Source organism: Camponotus vicinus, unplaced genomic scaffold (genome assembly GCF_025532165.1).
Source record: "Camponotus vicinus isolate PSW18456_S1 unplaced genomic scaffold, iyCamVici1.0 SCAF_5, whole genome shotgun sequence".
Classification (NCBI taxonomy): domain Eukaryota; kingdom Metazoa; phylum Arthropoda; class Insecta; order Hymenoptera; family Formicidae; genus Camponotus; species Camponotus vicinus.
Genome location: NW_028141977.1, coordinates 19517306 through 19542785, shown reverse-complemented (window position 1 = coordinate 19542785; position 25480 = coordinate 19517306). Strand labels below are relative to the sequence as shown.

The following is a 25480-nucleotide window of genomic DNA, read 5'->3' as shown; positions in this document are numbered from 1 at the left end:
GAGAAACGACTATGAATTCGGACCTTAGCCGCTCAGTGAGCGGTTGTGCTTCTGGATGCACCCATTGGTGTCAATCGAGGAGAAGTTCTTGGTCTAAATATTGGCCCATATTCTGAATCCTCTTTTATCGATAAAAGTGCCTCTAAAAGTGGCTCATAGCCAATCAAAAGGCTTATAAGCCATTTTTAGAGGCACTTTTATCGTTAAAAGAGGATTCAAAATATGGACCATTGGCTTTATAGTTCATGTTCACGTTTTTAATATCCACAGAGGGCGTATGCGCTGTGATGGTGGGAGATCGTTCTCATGCGCGCATAAACTGCGCATGAAGTAAAATGGAACGATTCTCATGTTGCTCATGCGCATCATACGCGAAATGGAACAAACGGAACGCACTCTAGTTTTCATCGTAACATCGTGCCGCGTTAATTCCATCTTTTCTCTTCATCATGGCGGTGAGTTTTCTTTGCCCCGAAATGCTTACTTTGATCCGATTGTATCTCTTACATCGTTCAATTCTGTTAAATATCATCTTATATGGAAATAGCTCATATCAATAATAAATTGACGATTATGTTCGTTTTTTGCAAAAGCGACGATATTACAAATAGTCGGTGTGACACATGGATGAGATCGCACGCTTGTCTTTGATCGAACATCGGCTCGTATTTAATTTATTGCTGTTATAAGCTTGTTTAATAATAAATTTTTGCTTCCCTTAATGAATTTTTCTTTTAAATAATATTGTTTTTTTTTAATTCATACACATCAATGATTTACTGAAAATACGTTTTATCGATATCGATTAGATAGGTTAGGAGAGTACTGGTCCACGTATGATAAATTTTATGTAATAAACTATATTGTTTTACTTGTAGGATGTGAAGAAAGTACCCGAGAAGAAGGTCGAAAAGAAGACCGACAAAAAGGTGAAGAGAGAACCGAAAGACGCGTCCAAGAATGTAATGCGCGAAGTACGAATCCGCAAGCTCTGCTTGAACATTTGTGTCGGAGAGTCTGGTGATAGGCTGACGCGCGCTGCCAAGGTAAGTTTTACAAGCGATTTTTATTTTAATTGAGATATCTTTGATATATTTAATTATTAAAATTAATCCTTTATACACATAGGTCTTGGAGCAACTGACTGGTCAACAACCTGTGTTCTCCAAAGCGAGATATACAGTACGTTCTTTTGGCATAAGGCGTAACGAGAAGATAGCTGTACATTGTACTGTCCGTGGTGCAAAAGCTGAGGAAATTCTCGAACGCGGCCTAAAGGTGAGTCGAGGAATCTCTCTCTCTCTCTTCCCCTTTTTTTCTTTTTGTGATTGTAATATTATTTGATTACAGGTGCGAGAATATGAACTGAAAAAAGAGAACTTCTCGGGCACTGGAAATTTTGGCTTTGGCATTCAAGAACACATCGATTTGGGAATCAAATATGATCCCAGTATTGGTATCTACGGATTAGACTTCTACGTTGTTCTTGGGCGTCCAGGTTAGCAATATAACTTTTTAAACACATATTAGACATTAGCACATTATCTGGTATCATATAGATATCTGTTTTGTATATAGCGATATCTATAATTATTAAATATGTGCTAGAGGAAATGCTTCATATTTGCAACTCATACCCACTTCATTTTACTGGGTGTGTTACTTAATTGATGCTACAATTAAACAATATTTCTATAAAATTATTAATGAAATTTAGAAAGTTTCATATTCTTTTTATAACTATAAAATACAAGTTATTGAATTTATATTTAATTTGTAGGATTTAATGTGGCACATCGGAGAAGAAAAACAGGCAAAGTTGGTTTCCAGCATAGGCTAACCAAAGAAGATGCTATGAAATGGTTCCAGCAGAAATATGATGGAATCATTATAGCAGGAAAAAAGTGATATTTCTGCATAATACTTCATCTTTTGCAAAATCATTAAAAACTTTAACAAAAATCTTACTGTGTAATAATCTAAATGCCCCTCGTATTATAAAGCCTTGATCATACTTTCAAACTATTCAAGATTCTAGATAATTAATTATTTAGTAAATTAGCATGAAATTTTGAAAGAACAAATGCATTATATATATTAATATATATATTTAAATTTTTTATCTTAACTTTTCACATGCTATTACAATACGATCAAAACACTAATGTGAAGCTAAATTAAGAAGATGTAATGTTCCTGCAATGCATAAGAACAATAAACAAGAATAAAAAGATGGAGTTTATTTTGCACTGTATGTAATTATTAAATTCGCAGAAAAAACTTATAAAAAATCATTTTTTAAATTCTTAAAAAATGAGATTTTTTTTAACATTTCAAGACTTGTCTCTTGCATTATCAGTAACATTTCTGATGGAATGACATATTGGAATTTTATTATAGTCAAGCTTATTTAGGCCTAAGCATCATAACATTTGCCAAAGGAACTTTATTACAAGATGAATATTATCTATGACAAAAGTTTTCAGAATTAGAAATATAATTGCTTACACTTTATATGAAATTAGATTTCTTAACCTTGGACGTTTTGATATAATATTACTGGCAATATTTCTGTTTTTCGATTTATAAAATAGTGTAGGAGAATGTAGCTTCAAAAAGCAATTTATATGTAGTATGAATATTCACATTATTATTGGCACCTCAGATATGCGTTTTTTTTCTTCAAGCTAATTATGTGAAATTATAAAAACAAACTCTAGCTTTGAAATAATTTTTATTTTTATCTATAGAGACTAAAATAATATTAAAAATTGAAGAAATAAAAATTATTCATTTGGTTTGAATAATATTCATATTGCTAAACACCTAGCAAAAATTTTAATTATTAAAGTAACTTTAAGCTAATAGTTGATGCCACAATTATAAATCATAATCATAATCAAACATTCGTGCACAATAATTGACCAACTGCCCGACTTATTTTCAATTTTAATTAAAATACACGAATCTGAGAAATGAATAATTATAATTATAATTGTAATTACAGTAAGATAGGAATTGTGCTTATTGAGAAGTTTACTAGTAGTTGCACTTGAATATCCTTTTACAAGATCTACTTAACTTGAAGTTACAAGCAGATAAAAAGGCAAGATATATCCTTCAGTCTCTATGTTGTTACTTTATCCGGACGTTATATCACCAGACTTTGATATAGATAAGTATATGCAGGATGGTTTGGAGTTACTATGCATACAAGACATAAGTACAATTAAATCGTGTTTTTAGTTATTTCAAAATCATGTCTTTCCACTTGAAGATTTGAAAGATTAGTAGAAACTCCGATTCATCCTGAATATATATGTATATTTGTATATAGATATATATATTCATTTTTATTTATAACAAGTAAATATATAAATAAATTTATTAATCTATGTTCTCGGGAATTACGACGTAATAACGAGAAAAATATATTCAGCTTTCGTACTCATACATGGGCACATGCATTTCAAATAATTATATAAATTCTTGAAATTTAACTTTAAATTTCTTCTTAATCACTTCTTTCACCTGTATCACATATTTCTTGCTCAATTTTGGAATACTTGTTATGATATACACAATGCATGCATTAATTATATTATTGAAGTAAAATATATGATTTGCAATAACTATGCAATATATATTCTTTCAAATATAACTAGAATATACTTACATACTAGTTTAGAGCATGTAAGTTGCACGCGTGATACGCGTAATATTAAATTTGTAATACATGGCCATTGTACACATGTAGCATCGATGTTACATACACAGTTGCAAATAAATTCAGTCGCTACCCAAGCCGCATATACATATAATTTACGATTTTAAATCCCCTCAGAACTTTAAATATATATTAAAAAAATAAAAGCAATTTGATTTGTCCGAAATCGTCAACTATCATGTAATAAAAACATGACATATGTGTGCGAAAGAGAACTATAAAATATTATATATTCCTAACAAAATTGTCATACTTAGATTTCCCGAATGTTTGGTTTATATATTTGTTTCATACTATTATAAAATGTGCTTTTTTTTTTTAGATCTTTTGTACTGTACATAAATAACACTTAATGAGAAAATATGTAAGGTGTGTCTGCCAAAGATTTATATGAACTTTATGATTAAGTTTGGAAAAATTGAGAAGAATGAAAATTGTAAATCAAAAAATATAATAAAGAAAAATATAATTTGTTTTCTCATTATGAAATTATAATATATAAATTAATTTTTACGATAAATTTTTTTTGCGTTGCTAATTAAAAACTATCTAAAGTTGATATAAATCTTTTAGACACACAAACTAAAAAGTTTATTTTAAAGAATTTATCAATAAAATGAAAATGTTAACATTCGGGTGTTAAATCTGATAATGTAACACCTTTCGTCAACAGTGATATTATTTTTTAATATTGAAGAATTTTTAAAAAGTATTACTTCCTCGCTGATCGATAAAACCTGTCGATGTTATGCTTCTCCGTGTCTGTGAAGCCTAGGATACTTTCAATAGCATTTAAGTGACCGTGTTGATTCTCCTTATCAGTTAGAAAATAATAGATCGCCGACTTTAGGAACTGCAGGGTAATTTCTGGATCGAGAGTACCCTGACTGCTTCTCGCCTCTACAATACGCCGATACATTGCCTAAACAAAATAGAATGACATTATTAAATAATGTAACTAGAATATTGTGACATGTAAAAAAATATATAGAAAATATATAAATGTTTAAATATATATGTATATGTTATATGAATCAATTTTGAATCCAGATACATTCATATTTATCATTTTTAACGTTTGCAAATATCAAGAATTTTCAATGATTAGAACACATGTGTATTAATATATATGTATATATGTATAATTGGAAGTTACACACATGTATGTATTTTATATCAAGGTACAATAACACCACTGACTTTAAAATGTCAACTGGAATCAAAACAATTCACCTCAACTCAAAGATATGATATACACATCTTATACGCAATAGTGGAGAAGCGTGCATTGGCTGTAAGCACGTGCAAACTTACATTGACCGAAGGTATAAGAGGCTGTTTCTTCCAGGTGTACTGGATAATATCGCCCGATCTAAGAGCAACCAGTATGAAAGTATCAACTATCTACATTTGTGCCTCATGATTCACATGCAATTGTTGCAGCAAAGCATTCACTAACGCGAATGTAAAAGAAAGAGAGATACGAACGCAATTGTATTCTTTCCACACGCCCATATCAAGAACTGAATGTCGCCAACTCGCGCATAAGATACATCTTTGAAGTTTTAATATATTTCTTAATAAGTTATAGAATAATTCAAGTCGAACAAACAAATTACAAAACAATTAATTGATTACTGTATCTCTAATTAATTCTATTTTCAACTTAAAGAATTCTTATAAAAAATTTAACATATAAGAGTTTAATTCTTATAAAAGTTTATGTAAGAGGAAGGACTATAGCGAACATTATGTTTATATCGGAATATCAGTTCTTGATATAATAAAACACTGATAAAAGATCGGTGCATATTATATGAAGAAATGCTACATTTACGGGCGTTAAAAAGTGGAAAATTGCGTCACGTGACAATCGAATTAAGATACAGACCTTACGTGTGCCAAGGACCCAGAGAGAAACAGCCTCTTGAGCGCTTAATAAACTTTGGCTACGTTCGGCTGAAATGTGAGGTTCAGGCGAGTAGCTTGTGTCCTGGAGTGTGAGCGGCGACCAAAAAAAGTGGCACATCGTTAGTACAAGAGTATCGTGAACTACGAGAATGCTCGAAATGTGATGTACGTACGCCTTACAAGTGTGTGATAATGTAAAAAAAAAATGAATAAACGATGTGTCTCTGAGAAACAAATATAAAAGCTGATTAGACTGCGTAAAAAAACACTTCGAGATTCAGGCATGTTATTGTGTTAGCATGATTAAGATCGCGAGAAAATCTCTCTTTCGCAAACGTGAGAAAATCCATAAGATTATGAACGCAAATTTCAGATGTTATGCCTTAAGTAAAAAATGCATATCTACTAGAAAAAAATACTAATGATCAAGCGAGAGAAAGAATGCAAATGTCAAACTAATAAAGAACTCTAATTACCCAGATATAATCAAACGTGATTAATCATAATTAATCATATTACTGTTATGTTGATTAATATGATTAATGATATTACTATACATATTGCCAACAATAATACAACAATTGTTAGCAACATGACAGCAAATTCACAGATAATTAACTATCTAGGTAAATGTAAATGTTACGATGCATTATGAAAGCTTAATGACAACAAAAACGATGAAAAATTGTTGCTGAAAAAAAACTGTATTAATAATAATCTCTAGATAATAATGTCTCGAAACATTTAATTCTGTATATTTCAAATTAATATCAGTTTAAAATAATTTTGCACAAAATATACGAAATAAAATTTTGATCAAACTGCAACATTTTATTATCCTATTGATATATTTGTTTAGTTTTAAAAATAGAGTGCAAATAAATTACGTCTCACCTTAATATTTTCTAATTCAGCTTGTGTAACGGTTAGTTGTTGAAGAAGTTCTGCGACGGTAACTTTAGGCGGTGATTGATGTGCCTGCACGAATATCTGTAATTTTACGAAAGAGATTGAAATAGTATCAAATTTAGTTATATATATAACTAAATTTGATATTTTATATATATATATATATATATATATATATATATATATATATATAATACATATATATATATTTTTGTTTTTGTTACTTTATGTCGTACCTGATCAGCTTGTTCCATGCGCGCGGCTTCTTGACCTTTGGCATACATTTTCAGGTACATTTGCTTATTTCTTTCCTCCTGTTCGCTTAAGAGCGCTTTCTGTTCATTAAACTCAGTCTTCACAGCCTCCAATTCCGTTTCTAATTCACGTACACGAGCCTCCGCAGTATCTACGGCTGGCCGCACCTCGCAGTAACGTGTGTTGACCTCAGATAATTGATTGAGCAAACTTTCCACCTGGATAATAAATTTGTTACCAATACCACGCGTAAAATTGTACATTCTTTAAATTCATGTGATAAAACGAGAAAAGAAATTGCATAATGTGTCTATCAAATAAAAGATCTTCACCTTGTCATTGTGCTTTTGCTTGACATCCTGCAACTCGTCAACGTGCCGTCTATGCATATCTTCAATTCTATTTTCATAATGACTAACCAATCGACGTCTCTCCTCATCTCGTTCGATGCTCGTTACAGGAGTTACAGAAATTGCATCGGAAACAATATCGCTGGATGGTACTCCATTAGGCGTACTGATAACAATCTCCGGCTGCGGCTCAGGCAGACACACAGAGTCTTTCGAATGGACGGAACCATCTTCGAAGTGACCGGAATCAGCCAACGACGGGGGAAGATCTGTGTGTAAACGCTTCTCCGGCGTTTCCGGACTGGTGACAGATTTCTCCGCGATACTCTCATCCGGAAGATCTTTGCTCGGTGATTCTGGTGAGAAGGGATTGTTCTCACGCACAGTGAGAGCGTCGCTGCTATCTGTTCGCTCATCCGGACTGTTCAGAGAAGCCTTGTACAGCCTCAATTCTACAACTTCCTTCGTCAATCGCAAGAGCTCTCGGTCCTTCTCCTCGATCTCTTTACGCGCTTCTTTCAATAGAGCCTATAGAGACAGATAGAGATGCAAACAGCTGCTTAATTTCAACAAACGAAAAGAGAAATAATTTAATTATTAAATATAGAATGTCTCAAGACTATCAGATATTCTTTTAATGGACTCTCGGTGATTTTGCGACATACTGTGCGTGCATAATTAATTATTCAAGCCAAGTTTTCTCACCAATTACAAATTTTAAATTTAAATTTAAAAGATTTATAAAAATTATATTCTTCAAGACTCAAATAAGATATTATTAATCGGGGAGATAAAAAATATATCTCGTATACCATGTTCAACATCAGCAGGGAGCTAATGAAATAGCGTGTAAAAGCGAAACAAACAATAGAACAAATATAACTGCAAATATATCTTGTTGTTAGCTTAATTACCTGAAACTTCCTGACTTGTCTAGCCGCTCTTTGAGTAGGCGTGAGATACTGTTCATTGTCGCCGACGTTATTTGAGCAGTGCACAACATATTTCCGCGATCGACCGGACCAAGTGGTGCCATTCAACGCGAAGGAGGCGTGCTCGCAGGCGCTCGCCGTGCTGCAAGCGCTACTATAACTCTTCACACTCTCGGCATCGCTGTCATCGACAATTCCTGTCGTCGTTCCTCCAGAGGCCGCGTGACCTGGCCGCGGCCTCACCGGTGTCAGTGAGAGACTCTGAACGGTACATCATTCAATTAACTCATCCGTTAGCGTGATTCATTTAAAAACTGAGCAGACAATGCACATTACTGTTAAATGAATTTTGACAGAATACAATCATTCAGTTGAATGAGAAAAAAACAATGGTTCCTTTAAGAAATGTATAAAGAAACTATTCATAGGAATTCAGAAAGACATCATGTTTATGTATAAATATGTTTTAAAAAAGCGTCTTTTAAAAGAGACTATATATACATGAATCATTTATAATAGTAATAAACTTGCTTCAAGTCAAGTATAATATGAAATTTATGAGATTAATTATTAAACAAGTATAAAAAGAGCTCTTCAAAGCATTAAAAAATTATTTGCTAATTTTCGTTGAAAATTCGCATTGTCAATTTTCTTTAGACTTTTTAGGTTCTTAAAATGAAAAGAATAAAAAAAGATACAAGGTAACTGATGTATACGATAGTTCACGATACGATAAAAGTCGATACGTGGGCGGATTTATAACGAGGTGCCTACCTGTTGGATTATTTCTTATATTGCGCACTTAGGGATAATGACACTTGTCCGGAATATATCTGTCACGCGAGGGGAACAGATCCGACTACTATGACCTACCGTGTAAATTAGCTTGACAAGTCAACGGAACTTCTAAGTTACGGTTAGCGAAGGTAAAGGTAAAGATTTCCATACGGATTCCGACGTATAACCGCATGCAAAAGTCAGAGATCAATTCCTTCGTGCTATAGACTTTGTCGAGTACCTTGGCGGATCTTGGAAAAACGAGAGCGGCGATATTCTTCGTTCTAGTAGCTCTAGCAATAATTACGCTTTCTATTACATCGTGTAAACGAATATATAAGACTCAAATATTTTTTTTATCGAATGTTCAGGATAAAATATTCAGCATATGTACTTTTGTGCGTCGAGCAAAGTGCGCAGATCAGTCTCGGGTCGTTCAATTTTGAATGTCAATCAGGACTGTCATTCGTGCTTCATCATCTTTTGCTCTCGTTCTTTTCGCGAAAATTATCGCTGCGTACAATCGTAAATGTCAAACTTGACTTGAAGAGGAGTCCGTTTACAGTGCGACCGATCTACGTCTAGTGTGCGATGATATTGACAGCGTTTGGAGATAACGCGACCTTCCAAAGCAGCCGGATGGTACTCACGAGGGATCGTTGTCGCGGCGAGTCGGTTCCATTCTCCGTGATGACCGGGAAGATACAATGATCCGGATGCTGATGCTGCTGCGACGATTGCAGGAGGTGGTTGTGACGACGGTGATGCTGTTGGTGGCCGATCAGGGCCGCGGCGGTGGTGGCTCGCGGATGATGTGGTGGTAGTATCCGTTCGCCGCGCACGCGCAAGCTGGCGGCACGACGCAGAGCCGACGGCGATGGCCTCGGTATACGGGAGTCCAGCGAAGACGGCGGCGAGGTCGCGGCTACTCCACATGCGTGATCGTTCCATTAATTATTATGTCGTGGAAAATAAATGATTGCGATGGGTAGCGGCGCGAGGATAATTGCGGGGGGAAATCGTCGTTCTGAGATCAAATATTTTGTAGTTTGTACAAGTTTTGAAAATAAAAAAGGATTCGATAATCTTTGATAGACTCGTTTTAGAAATTTGAGAAAGAGCTAGATTTCTTAATTACTAATTATTAAATTGGGTCTTTTCTTTTTTCAACGAACGTAAATCAGGATAAAATTGAACAATAAAACCAGAATACATTAATTATATGTCATTGTATGTATTTCTCATTTTTATTCTTTGTGTACTTATCATGGAACAGCAGCTTTTAATTTTTTTATTATGTTCCGATTTTAATTGTAAAAAATTTTTTATTGAGATTTTATTCTAATCATCACATCTTAATCGTTTATTTTATTGATAAATTCTTGAATTCAGTTACAGTGCTTTAATATATAAAATATCACATAAAATTTCGATAGCAAATTTCCCACAAAATTTCTAAATTTTCTCGAAATTATTTAAGCCTTTCAAAAATTATTTGTTAGGATATTTATAAACACGCGATATACTAGAAGTAAATAAAAAAATAATTAATGACCTTGTGGATGAAAAGATACTTTAAGATATTATAGATAATGTAAATTACAAAAACAAACAAAAGGAAACATGAAAAAGAAACAATAAAACTGATATGTAAAAGTAACATTAGTATCGATACAAGATTAATCATACAAAATAATAGAAGAAAGTCACTTCTGTGGATAATTTCATAAATCAAATGAAATGCCAGCGATTTAAAATATTCGAGAAATTAATTTCTAAATATCTATTAATTTCGAAATGGAATGAAATTTCAAGAAATTCTTAACTGTTTCGAGAAAGTGCATTTCAAATCAACTATATAATTTATATCAACTATTTATATCAACTATTATAATTAAATATCCTCGTAAACTTTTCCATCGACTTACTAGGACTGCCAGGTGATCCGACACTTGGCACGTGGATAGCACTGGTGGCAGCGACCTTGGTCAGGGTGATAGCGCACGTTGTCGTCGGCGTTGTGGGAGACGTCGAGGCGGCAGCGTGAGTTGAGTGACCGGGGTACAGGGAATGCAAGGATCTCTCGCTGCCGTAACGAGCCATTCCGTCCATTCAGTTTATCTCCGGCGCATCACACGACGATTGTCACCTGATACCACACACGTTCCAAAAATATTCGATTACAAAGAAATATTTCCACCACAAATATTAAGTGATCGTTATCGAAGTGTCTTATCTGACAATGAGATAATATTGCACTCCGATATATATAATAAAGTATCGTTGATTTCCAAAACTTGACAATTAAATGACACAAAAGAGCATAAATATAAAATTTGTAAACTGAGACTTAAAAAAATATGCAAAGCATATAAGTTGAAAAATTTACCATCAATATACCTATGTTTTACATAACTGACTATACCGTCAATAATAATACCGTCTACTATACCGTCAATACTAATACCGTCAATATACCTATGTTTTACATAACTGACTCGATTAATCAAATATAAATGGAATATTTTAACCAATTTTATTTTGTCTTATCGAATGAATTATATGTTATCGCATCACGCATTGAAATTTTCTGGCTTTAATTTCGCTTAAAAATTTGGAAAACAACTTATTTTCCCAGAAATGCTCGTAACGAAATCATTCAAGCAAGAAAGAAAGACATTAGCCAGGGTCGAGGACGTATCGATTAGATGAAGCGCTGTCTCGTACGCTGAACCTAGGTCAGTTGTCTCTCGAAATGATTGTTCCTTAATTTCAGCGTGATATTTTCTGCGTGAACTTGGACGAGTCTCAAAATTCGTTTCCTCTGAGGACGCGAGATTGAATTTTATTTAAATTCCCGACCATGGAATGCAAGATATTACGATCCGTTGTGCAATAAACCACTTTGAAATCGATGAAAAAATTTTTAAAAATATAAGAATATAATATAAGCGTAACAACGATTATTTTTAATTATTAATAAATTACATTCTGACAAAAACAGAGGAGAAACATAAAAATGCATGTCGTGCGTTGCATATAAAAAATTTAAAAAAAATCAACTGTATCTCTTTGTCAATTAAAAAATTCTATTTCTTTTATATAAATTATTTTTTTATTCTACCCTCTAATTAAAAGAGAATATCTCGCAAATAAATGATAGAACGGAAATTTGACGTACATGAAATCGCAGACATCTACAAAATGGTACGACCTCGACATTATTCGCACAATTATCAAGTGCTTTAAAGCGTGCTCTACGCGGTTGTTAACTTCGCGTGTATTTCGTCCTTGTACGCGGAAGCCGGATGCGAACCGTAATTTTATGGCGCTCCTTGGAATAAATACGCAGAATTGCGTAAAACGATTTCAAAGTGCAGTTTGTAAGTCCCGAACGCACCTTGATACCTGACTCTTTCAAACGATACAAAAATATCGTAAAAAAGCGTACCCAACGCGAAATTACAATATGCAATTTTCACGATTATTTTCAACGCAATATAATTTCAATGTAATTTCAAATTATAAATAAATTATATAAATTGTAAAATAACAGTTCGATGATGATTACTTCAAATTACTGTAAATTATTGTAAATTACATATTTTGACAAAAATAAAGGAAAGTAAGGCTCGAAAAATCGTTCGCTTTGATATATTTGTCAAATTTACATAATTGTAGAAAAAAATCTGAAAAATATTATAACAGGAAACTTTAGCAATTATTTTTACACATGAAATTTGTTATATATAATTTACTATTAATTTTTAAATTATACCCATACATTTATTTTTAAATAAAAATTATTTAGATAAATATAATATACGTAAATGTTACATACGAAGAATGAATTCATCTATATTTATTTCACCTACGAAAATTTCTTTTGTGAAATTCCAAGCTATTTTCCATATATCTTTTGAAAAAAATATCTATAAATTTCTTTTTTTAAAAAAACAAGATTTTAAAGTTTATAATGAAAATAATTGAACACATTTCGCAACATTTAGAAGACTTATTATGTAAATACTCGATAATTTCGACAGCGTCCAGCTGACGAAATCGCCAAGAATGACTTGGAGTGACTGTAATAACTGTAATGATCGTAATAAGCGATAGCAAGAAGACGAAAAATCGAAATGGTTGAAATGAAGTGAATGGCGCGAGGAGGAAACTGCCGCTTTTATCGAAATAAAATAATCGATCATGTCCACGTTCTATTTCAAGGATATGCTGCGGCTTTATGCAGCGTTTACACATCGACGAATCACATCGACACGAAAATTTTACGTCAATAAAAGAGAGATCCGCGCGATATCAGGTCTATAAATATCTTCATGTAAACAATTATATATTTGTAAACATATATTTTTGTAATATGTAAAATTATTCATTTCTTTCTTACTTCCTCCGTAAAAATCACATTGAGATAAAATTTTAGTAACGATTCGTATTTTAGTAGAGGACGAATAATAACAACATTATATTTCTTTTGATTAGATTGTGTTCTATAATTTCGAAAATTTTTATATTTTAGTAGCCAAAGCGACAATGCTTTAAATGCAATAAAAGATGACACATGAATATTTTCTTATGTATATTACTCTTTCATATACGTAAATAATTGATATGGTGTGCGACAAATATTTTCAACAAAAGTCTCACATCGAACAAATAAAAGAAATAAATCTTTCAAAAAAAGGTTCAAAGATTACACTTTACACATACTTTTAACCGGTCAACTATTGTGGACATAGCGTGTTACATAACACAAATAGATAAATTATACATAAACCGAGGGGTTAATGAGTTAGGGACTCTACGCTTGAAATTTATTTGTCGAGATATGCCAAGAGCATTAATATTTGCGCTGCGCAAAAGCAGATATAATTATCGATACTGATGTTTATTATACTTAAATCTTTTGTGAAAAATATCGATACACTGTAGACGATTGTGTGTGTATTGGCCATGTATTTTTAATGTTCCACGATATCTCGCGATAATACATTATACATTTAAGCATTACACTTTTGTTTTTTTAGCTGTATTATATTACACTTTCGAAATAGCCATCAAGCGTTGGAAGGAAAAAGATAGAGATTGACAGGAGGAAAAAAAGCAGTTGAAAAAAAGCAGACCTATTGTCAATTTCCCGCGAACAATTCGTCCTTCTCATCGCATGACATTCGAAAACATTTTCGCGGCGTCTACGCTTTCATCTCTCTCTCTTTTTTTTCTCTCGAACGAGCACCGCGTACGTAACATATGCACTTGATCACAGATCTAAAGACTCGAAAGGATCGAGAGGATCGCGGGCACTCACCTCGGTGAAAAACATCGATATCGTAGGGACCACTATCGCTCGTTTACTCGTCCAAAACTGAATCTCCCAACAGCTGCTCGGTAGCTACGACCTGTTCACAGCTAACGATATCGTCCCCCGAAGCAGAATGATCGGCGAATGAACGACGGCGCCTGACGAACGTCAATCCTCGTACACTGACGGACAGCCACTGTCAGATATGGACGGGCCACGTGGGCTCTCGGTTCCTTCCGGGTCGGGGGATCCGTCTCCCGCCTTCGAACAGATGAATTCGAACGACGTGAACGGTACCGAACGTAAAATTCACGCGACAAACTGTCGCGTCGAAGGCCGTGACACGAATCACCGCACGTGACGTTAGCGAAAAGTTGCGATGATGTATGTATCAGAGCGATCTCTTGATCCAATTCGGACAATAGTGGACTGCACGCGGCATCTGCCGATCACGAAGCGAACGTTCGATGGCGTGATTTATCTTTTTTTTACATCGTCAACACGCGATATTATTTTTCCAATAATATTGTAGGTCGAGGATATTTTTATCCTCTTTCGTTACAAAGCAATAATAGATTGCAATTGGGTGATAAACATTGTTTATCATGCGAGCTAATTATAATTATATATTGTAATATACATTGTGACGTCGATATATAAAAATATTTTTTGCATTCCTTGCTGACAGTGTGTTTAGAAATCTACACATACCTGAAACAGCGCAAGATGCTATCAAGGATCACGTGTGTTAATGATTGCGTCCAGAAAACAATGATTGTGCAATCGTCGATGAAGATCGCCTGCGATTGGTGTCTGGATCTACCAATCGGATCAATTTTCAAAAACAGGTTGCTCAATCGTTGTTTTCTGAACGTAGCCATTTTATTGCTATCTATCCAGTAAATTTCGCATTTCGGTTGATTAAAGTTGGCTAAACTGATTGCGTAACCGTAGACATGGCTGCTTCCTTGATTAGGACATGTACGGAGTTCAGGTACTCATTTTTTTAGTCAAAGAGACGATGTCATGACGATTAAAATCGTATCTTCAAAAATTTACTGCGAAATCCGTCCAATACGTCAATATTGTTAGAAAATACAAGTTCCTTAAGAAATTAGAAACATAACCTATCCTATTGTATATCCTATGATAGTCTGCTTTAATTATCTTGTATTTTTATTATATAATTTACAGTTTACTGAGGCAACAACTCTACGAATTTGTCAGAAGTGACAATGCAAGGAAACATGTCTTGCCCACTTTATTTTTCACATGTATGCAATGCCAGCATTATCATGTGACGCTACAATACTTCAAAAATGCACCAAAACTAAGGGTAAATTTCCAATTTTTTATATACATTATTTTATTCAATTACTACTAATTCAATTTTTTTAATATTATATATATATGTATTATATCAAAATAGAAATTACTTATAGAACCAGAATAGTTTCACACAATTGAAGTCAAAAAAGAAATTGCCAGTTGTGGATGTATGGAGCAGAATGACAGTATCGGAGCTGGCGGAATCTGCAAAAAAGGACATAGATGATATTTTTGAAGCAATTTTTATGTCCGATTCAGTTAGAAATTATAATAAAAATACTGTCATAGAAGATCAGAATGTATTGTATAGTGCTGTACGGAAACTTGGGGCAAAATTTAGAGTAATTTCTAAACCAGATAACAAAGTAGAAAAGGACAAAAAAGATTATGATGCAGTCAAACGGTATTAAATAATAAAATTAGAATAGAATTAATCAATCAATAGGATAAAAGAGGCCATATTATTATATTATTTATATCTTACTCATCAGGTCTCTACCAGATGAATCTGTACTGATAAAACGTCATCCAATAGTAACAATTATGGGTCATGTTGATCATGGAAAAACTACATTGTTAGATACATTACGCAATACATCTGTTGTGGAAACAGAATTTGGTGGTATCACTCAACATATTGGAGCCTTCAATGGTAAATGCGATTTTGTTTATTATTATGTATAATGTATTAATAATTTATTACATCATATATGTGCAATTATATTGTATAATAAATTTTCGCGATTTTATTTTTGTAACTTGTAACCAACAGTAACATTAGAAACTGGAGAAAGAGTTACGTTTTTGGATACTCCCGGACATGCTGCGTTTAATCTTATGCGAATGAGAGGCGCGCAGGTAACTGACATTGTGGTACTTGTGGTGGCAGCGGACGATGGTGTTATGGAACAGACTGTAGAAAGTATACAAATGGCAAAAGCCGCGAATGTTCCAATTATTGTGGCCATCAATAAAATCGATAAACCTGAAGCTGACATTGTAAGTTATCGCCGGTTCATAAAGAACAAGAAGCAGAATTAATATAGTTTACTATCTGAAAATGATAATGAAAATTGTAATTTATAATGTCTATTTTAGATGAGAACACAAAATATGCTGGCACAACAGGAAATTCAGGTAGAGGCATTAGGTGGAGATATTCAGTGTGTTAATATTTCGGCGTTACATGGGACTAACATAAATACTTTGACAGAGACTATAGCATTACAAGCCGAGCTCATAGAATTAAAGGGCGATCCGACAGGATTAGTTGAAGCTGTTATAATCGAATCCTCTGTCGATCATCATCGCGGAAAATTAGCGACAGTTTTAATTCAACGCGGCACTTTGAGAAAAGGCGCATTACTTGGTAATGGGTATTTCAATCTAAAAAAAAAAAACATGTATAGAATTCAGAAAGGAATATAACGCATGAATTTTATTGGAAAAAGTTAATTATTTTTAAAAACAAATTTTTTTCTGCTCTTTTTTTAAGTTTCAAATATACAATAAGATAAATTCAAAACGGATAATGTGTGAAACATTCTACAAGTTTGAATATACAATATAGTTTAAAATTTTACATATTTGATTACTTTTTTGTTCAATAATAGTGAGTGGGTTAGTATGGGCTAAAGTGAGAGCCATGTTCGATCATTCCGGGAATCCAGTTGCGGAAGCTAAATTGTCCGACGCAGTGCAGGTTATTGGTTGGAGAGATTTACCTTCTACTGGAGATGAGGTGTTAGAAGTTGAGAGCGAGAAGAGAGTACATATGGTAATGCGATATAGAGAAGCCCAAAAAGCTACGCAGCTAGCGCAGGAGCATAAAATTGCAGCAGATAAGAAGCATGAAGAACATTTGAAAGTAAATTTCTGTTAACAAAACTTTGTATAACTAAATTATATTATGATAGAGATGTTAAGATCGCCTTATTTATCTTATTATCTGACTATTGTAGGAATATAAGGAACTTCGAGAAAAGAGAAGATCGCTTGGAAGATATTACAAATTAGCAAGTCCTGTTAAAGTAGAAGAACCTGACGGAATACCTAGAATCAATATTATCGTAAAAGGCGACGTTGTCGGTTCTGTAGAAGCTATATTAGATGTTTTTAATACGTACGGAAGCGATGACAAATGTCGATTGAGCGTCGTCCATTATGGCGTTGGACCTATCACAGAGACAGATTTGCAAATAGCAGACGCATTCAGTGGTAAGAATATATCTCATAAAGAATCGGCTAATATTATCTCTTTTATAAATATCAACATCATGTGAAATCTTTACAGCCATCATATATCCTTTTAATGTGGGCGTATCGAAAGACTTGAAACAAGAAGCTGATAAAAAAAATATATCGATCCGTCCATACAATGTGATATATAAACTTATTGACGATGTTAAAAAGGAAATAAATACTAAATTACCGCCGTTAGATACTGAAGAAATAATAGGTACGAAAAAAGTATAAACAATTAAAACAGGTCGGCTAAATTTGTTGCCATAAACTCGTTTTGATTTTTTAATCTCTCTGTAGGCGAAGCAAACGTACTGCAAGAGTTCGAAATAACAGAAAAGAAAAAAAAAGTAAAGGTTGCAGGTTGTCGGTGCACCAAAGGCAGTCTAAAAAGAAATGCAATGTATCGATTAATACGTGAACAGGAAACTCTCTGTACTGGTAAAAGACAATATTTGACTGAAAATTGTAAAAGATAGAAAGCGAGGAAAAGAGAGGAGAAAAAAAGGAAAAGCTGAAATAATATTTATCTTTTAGGAAAATTGGCATCGATGAGACATATGAAAACTGAAACAGATACCATCAAGACTAATGTAGAATGTGGTTTGAGATTTGAAGATCCTACATTGTCTTTCAAACCTGGAGATGTTCTCGTTTGTTATGAGATAGGTCAGAAATCGCAAGAGACTGATTGGGATCCTGGATTTTAATCTTAAAAATTATAAAGCTAAATCAGGTAAAACATGATCATAGAGTTTCACAGTCATTGCCTTGCTTACCCATTAAGAGAATGAAATATTCTTGAATTAAGTACAAATTTTTATTTATTATTGCCTGAGAGAATCTTTTTTTTCACATTCTTTTTACATCTTTTACTCATACAGTCTATAGTAATTTCGCTTTATGAGGAAGATATCAAATTCTTGAATGCATCTTATGAAATTAAGACGAATAAGTTATACTGTTTAAATTTGTTTAAAAGAATTAAAATCAACTTTGCTCTGCTTGCGTTTTAAGTGGAATGAACATTATGTGCATTCTTTAAATTTTTTTCTTTTACAATATGCCTCAAATGATATGCAATAACAATATATGTACAGTCAATCAAATTTTGAAAGGTAATCTGCTGTAATCTTTCACTGTCCGCAATTTTCAATAATGTAAGATTAAATTTCTTTAAAATTTCCGCAGTTCCATCTTTACTCCAATCCAATGAGTCCGTGAAAATTTAATTTTTAATTTTGGTTTGGCAATATAGATCACCTTAACAAGATATCTGGGGGAATCACGTGGAGTATATTAAGATGCATAAGTTTCGCGAAATCGTCGTTGAAGATGCTGATACGCCGAGAGAACACTACGTTTCTTCTTTTGGAGACGGCAAGGGATCGATTCCTGGTTGGCTGTAGTGATGTTTGTCTCTAACGGTTCGATGGGGACATTATCGTCCGGGTGTACAAAAAAGGCGACGGAGTGACGACCGCGACTGCAAAGTTCTGGCATAACGACGCGATGTCTAAGTGCTGGAAGCTGTTCATTAGTCCAATGCGCCAGTAGTTCGCCAGTATTCACCAATATGGCGCCTGGCAGATGGCCCACTCTAGCCCATCGTTCTCCATCGTTCCCATGTGGAATTTGTATTTCAAGACCGCCTTCGCAATCCTTGAAAAACATTTTATTGTTATAAATAAATTATTGAATGTAATCACAATGATACTAAAAGTAGACACAATTTGTATATATATGTATACATAATATAATATTACTTTTATATTGACTTTACATTTCATATTTCTTAATCGGGGTCTTCATATCATATATTACGTATGCATCACGTGTGCAATTATCTTTATTTTAATGTTTAATAATTATTCGTTATCTTTTAACACGCACGTGCTTAATATGTCTTTTTCTCTCCTAAATATTTTCATATTTTAACGGTGTGGAGTTGCTTATCACAAAGTGATTGTGCGTTGTATTATGTGAACAATCGTGTCGAGATATCTCTCAGTTTTGACGAAATTATAAAGATACATAACATTTACGACATTTTTTTAGACGTGAAATGTGTAAAGTATATGTATTTTGTAGAATATGATTTGCGATCGTGTAATCATCTCTCTTCAATGACGAGACGGCTATATTAAGAATCGAGCTTCAAGCATGTAATGTAATGCTGCAATCTGCATACTTGCGCCAACAAAGTGAAAGTGCCATAGTCGCAGTGAGCGCCGCATCGGGTCAGGCCATGTACCGGTGCACCGAGTGGCGGATAGTAAAGAAGACGTAGGGTGGACGCGTTGCCAGGGCCGAGCATATGCGCGTGCTTGGACAGCAGGAAGTCGTGGGACTGTTCCAAACCCACAGATAGAGCCTGCAACACGAACGGGACTTTTCAATGTTTATTGGTTCTTCTGTACAGATTAGATTTTATTATCGCGAGTCTTATGAAATCTCGTTGAAAATTACAATGTACTTCCGTTCAAAGGTCAAGAGTGTGGAATGGATCTTCCTTGAGTGCGGAAAAAATGGATAGATAAGGATGTGAAGTAGAGGAGTATTTCCAGGGAAAGATAAAATAATAGAATGAATCTCTAAGAATGTTAAATTCATAATGAGAAGAGATATATGCACGCGAAAAAGTAAAATATAATAAAATATATTCGAGAATATATTTAATTAATAATAACGAGAGAATGAAATACAATAAATCAAGAATTATTACAGTAAGAAGCATGGAGGCCAATTGCTTGAAATCGCGTGCCAATTCCTCTACTGCTGATCTAAATCCATGAACCTCATCCTCCGGCAGAGTTCCTTCATATCCGGTTACATTGAATGCGTGACGAAATTCCATCTCGTCTGAAAATCTAATTGCATAAGACAATTAGATTAGAAACTATAAACACAAACATGTATGTGAAAACTTGAATAAAACAATATTTACAAATCATAAAACAAATCTTAAAAAAATATATGCAACACTAAAAGAATATTTAAAATAAAGATTCATTTATAAATACATATATAATCTCTCGTTTGCATTTTAGGGTAACATTAAATATATACACAATACATAATATATTAATATTTATAATTACATAATTATAATATAATATAATTAAATATAATTCTATTTTCTATGATTCTTTCATTAAATAATTTCAGCAGCGTACGGTTAATATAATTATTTTAAATAATTTTAAATAATTTTAAATTATTTTTAGGAGTTTTATCATAGATTAAATTCAAATGATATATATTGTTTTTTGTACTATCATCATATTACAAATGGCAGTCGGTTAATAGAACATTCATCAAGTTGAATTGCAATAAATTACGGAAATAATTTGCAAATCTTTCAACTTACTTTTCCATGCCTGGTTTAATGTAACCGTGATTATCTGGCGAAACGCGCTCGTATTTTGCTCGCGTGTCATCTGGTAGCTCGCAAAATGTATCTAGAGCTCTGTAAGCAGCCTTCATCTATAAAAATATGGAACACACAATTTTGACGAAGCCAAAGCGACAATGTATAAAGTCTTTTCGTGCGCGTTTTCATATCTGTTATTGAAAACGCAACGCAAAAATAAATATCTACGTAATGATAAGAAAATTTGCCTTCAACAAAAATTATCATTCCATGAGAAAATGGAAATTTTTCTTTCGCGTATCTCATATCTCGACATCTATAATCGCATCTTTCACACTTCATGATATTCTTTCGAAGATAATGCGTAACACTTGGAGATATTGTAAATGTACACACATCCATATAATTCCGGTAAATCGAAAATAAACAATTTTGCGAATAGCGAAATAAATATTAAATATATATTGCCTAATAAAAAAAAATTTCGCTCGTCGACCGGGAATAAATCGCACAGAAAAAAATTGCGTTTCAAAACAATATTTTCGTAAAGAAAAATATATCACAAGTCTCAATTTGCCATATGTCTCTCCATCGTCACATTTGTACAAACATTTAATATGAAATGAGCAAACAATATCTGTAAGCAGTTTTTTATACACTTTTTTTCTAAATGTTTTTCACATGAATAATTTTATCTTTAATGTGTATTTAATAATTTAAAATGAATTGCAAGAATTGCTTGATTGAGTCAATATTTTCTTAGTGAAAATTTAATTGGATCTCTCCTTCTTAAAATCATATTTACAATTTTTTAAATATTAATCACACGTGTCTTTAGATAATATATACATTCTAGAGATAAGACTTTATATTGCATAAGCACGATACATTCGTGTTTGCATAGTTTCTAATCTCTCGAATTACAAGGTAATTTTGAAAAAGGGATATCTGAATAAGAGGACAAGGAATGATTCACACACGCTGACGTATGGGTCAGATGTCGCGTGTGACGCCGCGACGGTTTCTTTACAAACATATTTTTACGAGGATGATCGAGTACACACGCGACGTGTATTCTAGCACTATCGATGCTGTAATATTGCATGATTTCGTTATGTAATGTTAGAAAAGAACCGTCGCAAAGGAAAAAACCGAGAATGATCGCTCTTCTAATTCTGCGAAATAATCGTATCGTTGCATGCGCGAGTGTCGTGTATGTGTGCGCGTGTGTACGCGTGTGTGTCGCTTATCCGCGAGCTATTTTAATGCTGGAAATGGAAACCAATGCAGAACAAAGTATATTATTGTCATATAATAAGCATAGTTTCATTCTAGTATATTCCACGGTTTTTTTATTGTACAAACTACAACAATTTATCGTTTCATTGCAAATTATACTAACAATCTCCAGGAAAATTATAGAAGATGCACGAACCCATGATTCTTTTGGAAAATTTCTGATAAATTTCAAAATTTCACCTTATCTTATCGTCGAAAAAATATCACTCAAGATATGTCAAAATAAAACAAGAGATAGAATCAAATTAATTTCATTTTCGATAAGATTTAATTCTTTAATTTTTCTTTCCATCTAGAAAAAGTATTAAAATACTCACATTATTATAATATAATTTAGGCGTTATCGATTGATAAAAATCGAATCCTTAAATTAATCGACAAATACGAGGTGCATGCTATTTAACTCAGAATTGTCATCATGTGCATTTACTTTGCGATAAGCGATTATTCATGCTTTAATGAACCTTCTGGTTTACGCTGATTAGTACTCAAAGACTGAATTAAGATCTCGCAGTTTCACACACTTGGCAACTTTTATATAACTATCCTTGACAAAAATCGTCTTATTTTGATTCGACCGCACGCATATTTTTGTACACATGTTTTCCGCTACAAACGAGAATAATATTATTATATTATTCTCGACACGTAGTCCTGTTACTCATCGAGACATATGTACGTCATATATATAAATTCGGTTTTATATATAAATCCGTATAAGTCTAATATTACATTTGTCGCACGACAAATTTTTTAAGCATATTGATTGGCTGCGGGATAGAAAGTTTCTAAAGATTCAAAAAATTATTATCCCGCAGCCAATCAATGTGATTAAAAAATTTGTCGTACGACAAATGTAATATCGGCCTAAATCACAAGTCAAATTGCGCGAAACTGCAACATACCGTATCGCGGTATCGCCCGCAAGTTTCCGATAACGGCGTACAAATGCCAAGGTCATCGCGAGCAATAATATAAAAAAAAAACTCGACCATTCTCTAATCAATATGCTCGAGATATCGAAGCATGTTCGATAATAAAAGAGAGAACAATTATTATATCAGTGTAAAATTTGATAAAAGAGTTTCATTTATAGAAATTTCTCTGCCATTTAAAGAAAAAAATTATTAATAATAAATTATTATTAATAATTTTATAATAATATTTTATAATAATATTATATATAATAATAATAAATTATTATTGATGTCATTGAATTCCATGAAATTACAAGGGCTCTCTGCCACATATTCTCCCTTACGTCAAAGTAACACATTACAGACAATTCAACTTTGATATATCACGTTTCTTCTATCACACTTTAATTATTTTGACTTATATTTTGACTTAGATTTCAACTAAGATTAAAATCATAAAGATAATCCAATTGAGACTAAAGATTATGATTAAAGTGAGCAAATGCGTTTTTTTAATGCGACGAAAATTTCTTCGTAAAATTTTATAAAAGAATATTTCATTTATAGAAATTTCTCTGCCATTTAAAGAAGAAAATTATTAATTACTGATGTCATTGAACTCCATGAGATTACGATGGCTCTCTGTGACAAATTCTCCCTTACATCAAAGTAACGTTACAGACAATTCAACTTTGATATATCGCGTTTCTTATCACACTTTAATTATTTTGACTAATATTTGCAGATTCCTATTAAGATTAAAAATAATAAAGATAATCCAATTAAGACTAAAAATTATGATTAAAATGAGCAAATGCGACGAAAATTTCTTCGTCCCTTAAAAAGATCTCAAACAGTTGATATCCTCAAATATATTTGCACAAAACAATTCGTGATTTTTTAGCATATTTTTTCTTTATAACGCCATTCATTTTAACGTTATAAAAACGCCGCGAGTTTAATCGACCCACTTTCGATCGGTGTGCCAAATTATTCGTCGCGACATTAAATTGCGAGAGCGCGTGATATCGTCCACATTTATAGCGATGGAAATCGGCAAGACCCGGTAATACCGGCGCCTGATCAATTAAAGGAAGCCTCGAGACTTAATCATTTTCGCACGCAAGGGAACCTCTCCCTCGTTCACGTCGTACCTTGCACTCTGGAATGCCGTGGTTGACGAGGAAGGCCAATCCTTTCTCGGACAGCGCCCTTAGCAGTTTCGAGGCCACCTGCTTTACGACTCCCTTCTGGGGGCATCTCTCTGTACCTATGATCACAAGAAACGTAAATATAATACAGAGAGAAAGAGAGAAAATGAAGAATACGCAGGAAGAAGTTGCTGTTTTTTTATATATTTATTTTTGAAAAAAAATTGATTTCATTGACTCAATTTTCAGAAATTTTTAAGCGCAATCGATTAGCTTAATGTTCCCCAAAAATGCAGGATGATGTCAACTTTTATTTATTGTCGCGATCATCAAGCGCGATAAATTTATCAGTTTAACATATCGTGTGCAAATGAGAGGCTTCAGATTTCGCGAAAGATTACAACTAAATGTGCTGATTGTGTCATTTGAAGGATTAAGGAAGTTAAGGTATTTAGTATTAAGTTTCTCGGCTCTCTTCTCTCTTTCTTTCGAGCGATACGCGACACCGATGTCAGCTGCACTGATGATCGATCGATTATGCCTTTCGCTCAATGAGCGTTCATTGAACGTTGAGAGACCGAGATATCGTGATAGTGAAATAAAAACAAAACCGGCAGATAGGCTCTCATCTTTCTGTCTTATAAATGATATTTATATTATACACGGAATTGTAATTATAACTCATGATTACAATTAAATGGTATTTAATTTCTTATTTTTTTACTTTTTATTAATACTTGATAATAAAATTAAATATGTGTAGCTATATCGCATTCGCTACCATAATACATAAAAATGCTCTCTTATTTAATACATTTTCATAATAATATTATGTCGAAATAGGAAATTAGTATTATTATTATTATTAATTAATTATTAATTATATATCGAAATAGAAAATGCTGATAATTTTTGCATATGCATTCATAAGAAGCAATTTTACTATGCGTTAATCAAAAGTCAATAAAAACAAACGCGCGCGTAGGAAG

General features: G+C 33.1%; 4 protein-coding genes across 9 annotated transcripts in view; 2 read left to right on the top strand and 2 right to left on the bottom strand.

Annotated features, from left to right (window-relative positions):
* The first annotated feature begins 315 nt into the window (after nt 1-315).
* Nucleotides 316-2242, top strand: Rpl11 (ribosomal protein L11). Its single transcript, XM_083100538.1, has 5 exons — nt 316-455; nt 879-1046; nt 1129-1278; nt 1351-1498; nt 1781-2242. Exons 1-5 carry the CDS (start codon nt 450-452, stop codon nt 1906-1908), a joined length of 600 nt encoding a protein of 199 aa, XP_082956664.1. The 5' UTR covers nt 316-449; the 3' UTR covers nt 1909-2242.
* Nucleotides 2243-2422: 180 nt separating this feature from the next.
* Nucleotides 2423-14962, bottom strand: Qtc (GRIP domain-containing protein quick-to-court). Of its 5 annotated transcripts, none has more exons than XM_083100515.1 (10): nt 14893-14962; nt 14188-14442; nt 10790-11010; nt 9512-9789; nt 8067-8345; nt 7135-7680; nt 6784-7020; nt 6533-6628; nt 5619-5720; nt 2423-4649 (listed from the first exon to the last, which is right to left on the bottom strand). In XM_083100515.1, exons 3-10 carry the CDS (start codon nt 10971-10973, stop codon nt 4440-4442), a joined length of 1932 nt encoding a protein of 643 aa, XP_082956641.1. In that variant the 5' UTR covers nt 10974-11010; nt 14188-14442; nt 14893-14962; the 3' UTR covers nt 2423-4439. The 5 variants fall into 5 exon arrangements, with proteins under 5 accessions (XP_082956641.1, XP_082956643.1, XP_082956639.1 ...); XM_083100517.1 differs by lacking the exon at nt 14893-14962 and adding an exon at nt 5042-5099 and having other exon boundaries at nt 14188-14589; XM_083100513.1 differs by lacking the exon at nt 14893-14962 and having other exon boundaries at nt 14188-14588.
* A 111-nt stretch (nt 14963-15073) lies between these two features.
* Nucleotides 15074-19529, top strand: Mif2 (mitochondrial translation initiation factor 2). Of its 2 annotated transcripts, none has more exons than XM_083100511.1 (12): nt 15074-15175; nt 15376-15517; nt 15624-15913; nt 16002-16162; nt 16283-16509; nt 16609-16879; nt 17124-17377; nt 17472-17727; nt 17804-17968; nt 18052-18192; nt 18289-18487; nt 19010-19529. In XM_083100511.1, exons 1-11 carry the CDS (start codon nt 15138-15140, stop codon nt 18459-18461), a joined length of 2118 nt encoding a protein of 705 aa, XP_082956637.1. In that variant the 5' UTR covers nt 15074-15137; the 3' UTR covers nt 18462-18487; nt 19010-19529. The 2 variants fall into 2 exon arrangements, with proteins under 2 accessions (XP_082956637.1, XP_082956638.1); XM_083100512.1 differs by lacking the exon at nt 15074-15175 and adding an exon at nt 15197-15268 and having other exon boundaries at nt 15611-15913.
* The window catches only part of LOC145972176 (uncharacterized), a 16840-nt gene continuing 9917 nt past the window's right edge, over nt 18558-25480 (bottom strand). The window contains exons 2-6 of the mRNA XM_083100537.1: nt 24495-24610; nt 21122-21237; nt 20477-20621; nt 19943-20125; nt 18558-19413 (exon numbers count right to left, since the gene is read on the bottom strand). Coding sequence (XP_082956663.1) covers nt 19051-19413; nt 19943-20125; nt 20477-20621; nt 21122-21237; nt 24495-24610 — 923 coding nt within the window. The 3' untranslated portion in view covers nt 18558-19050. The remainder of the gene's footprint in view (nt 19414-19942; nt 20126-20476; nt 20622-21121; nt 21238-24494; nt 24611-25480) is intronic.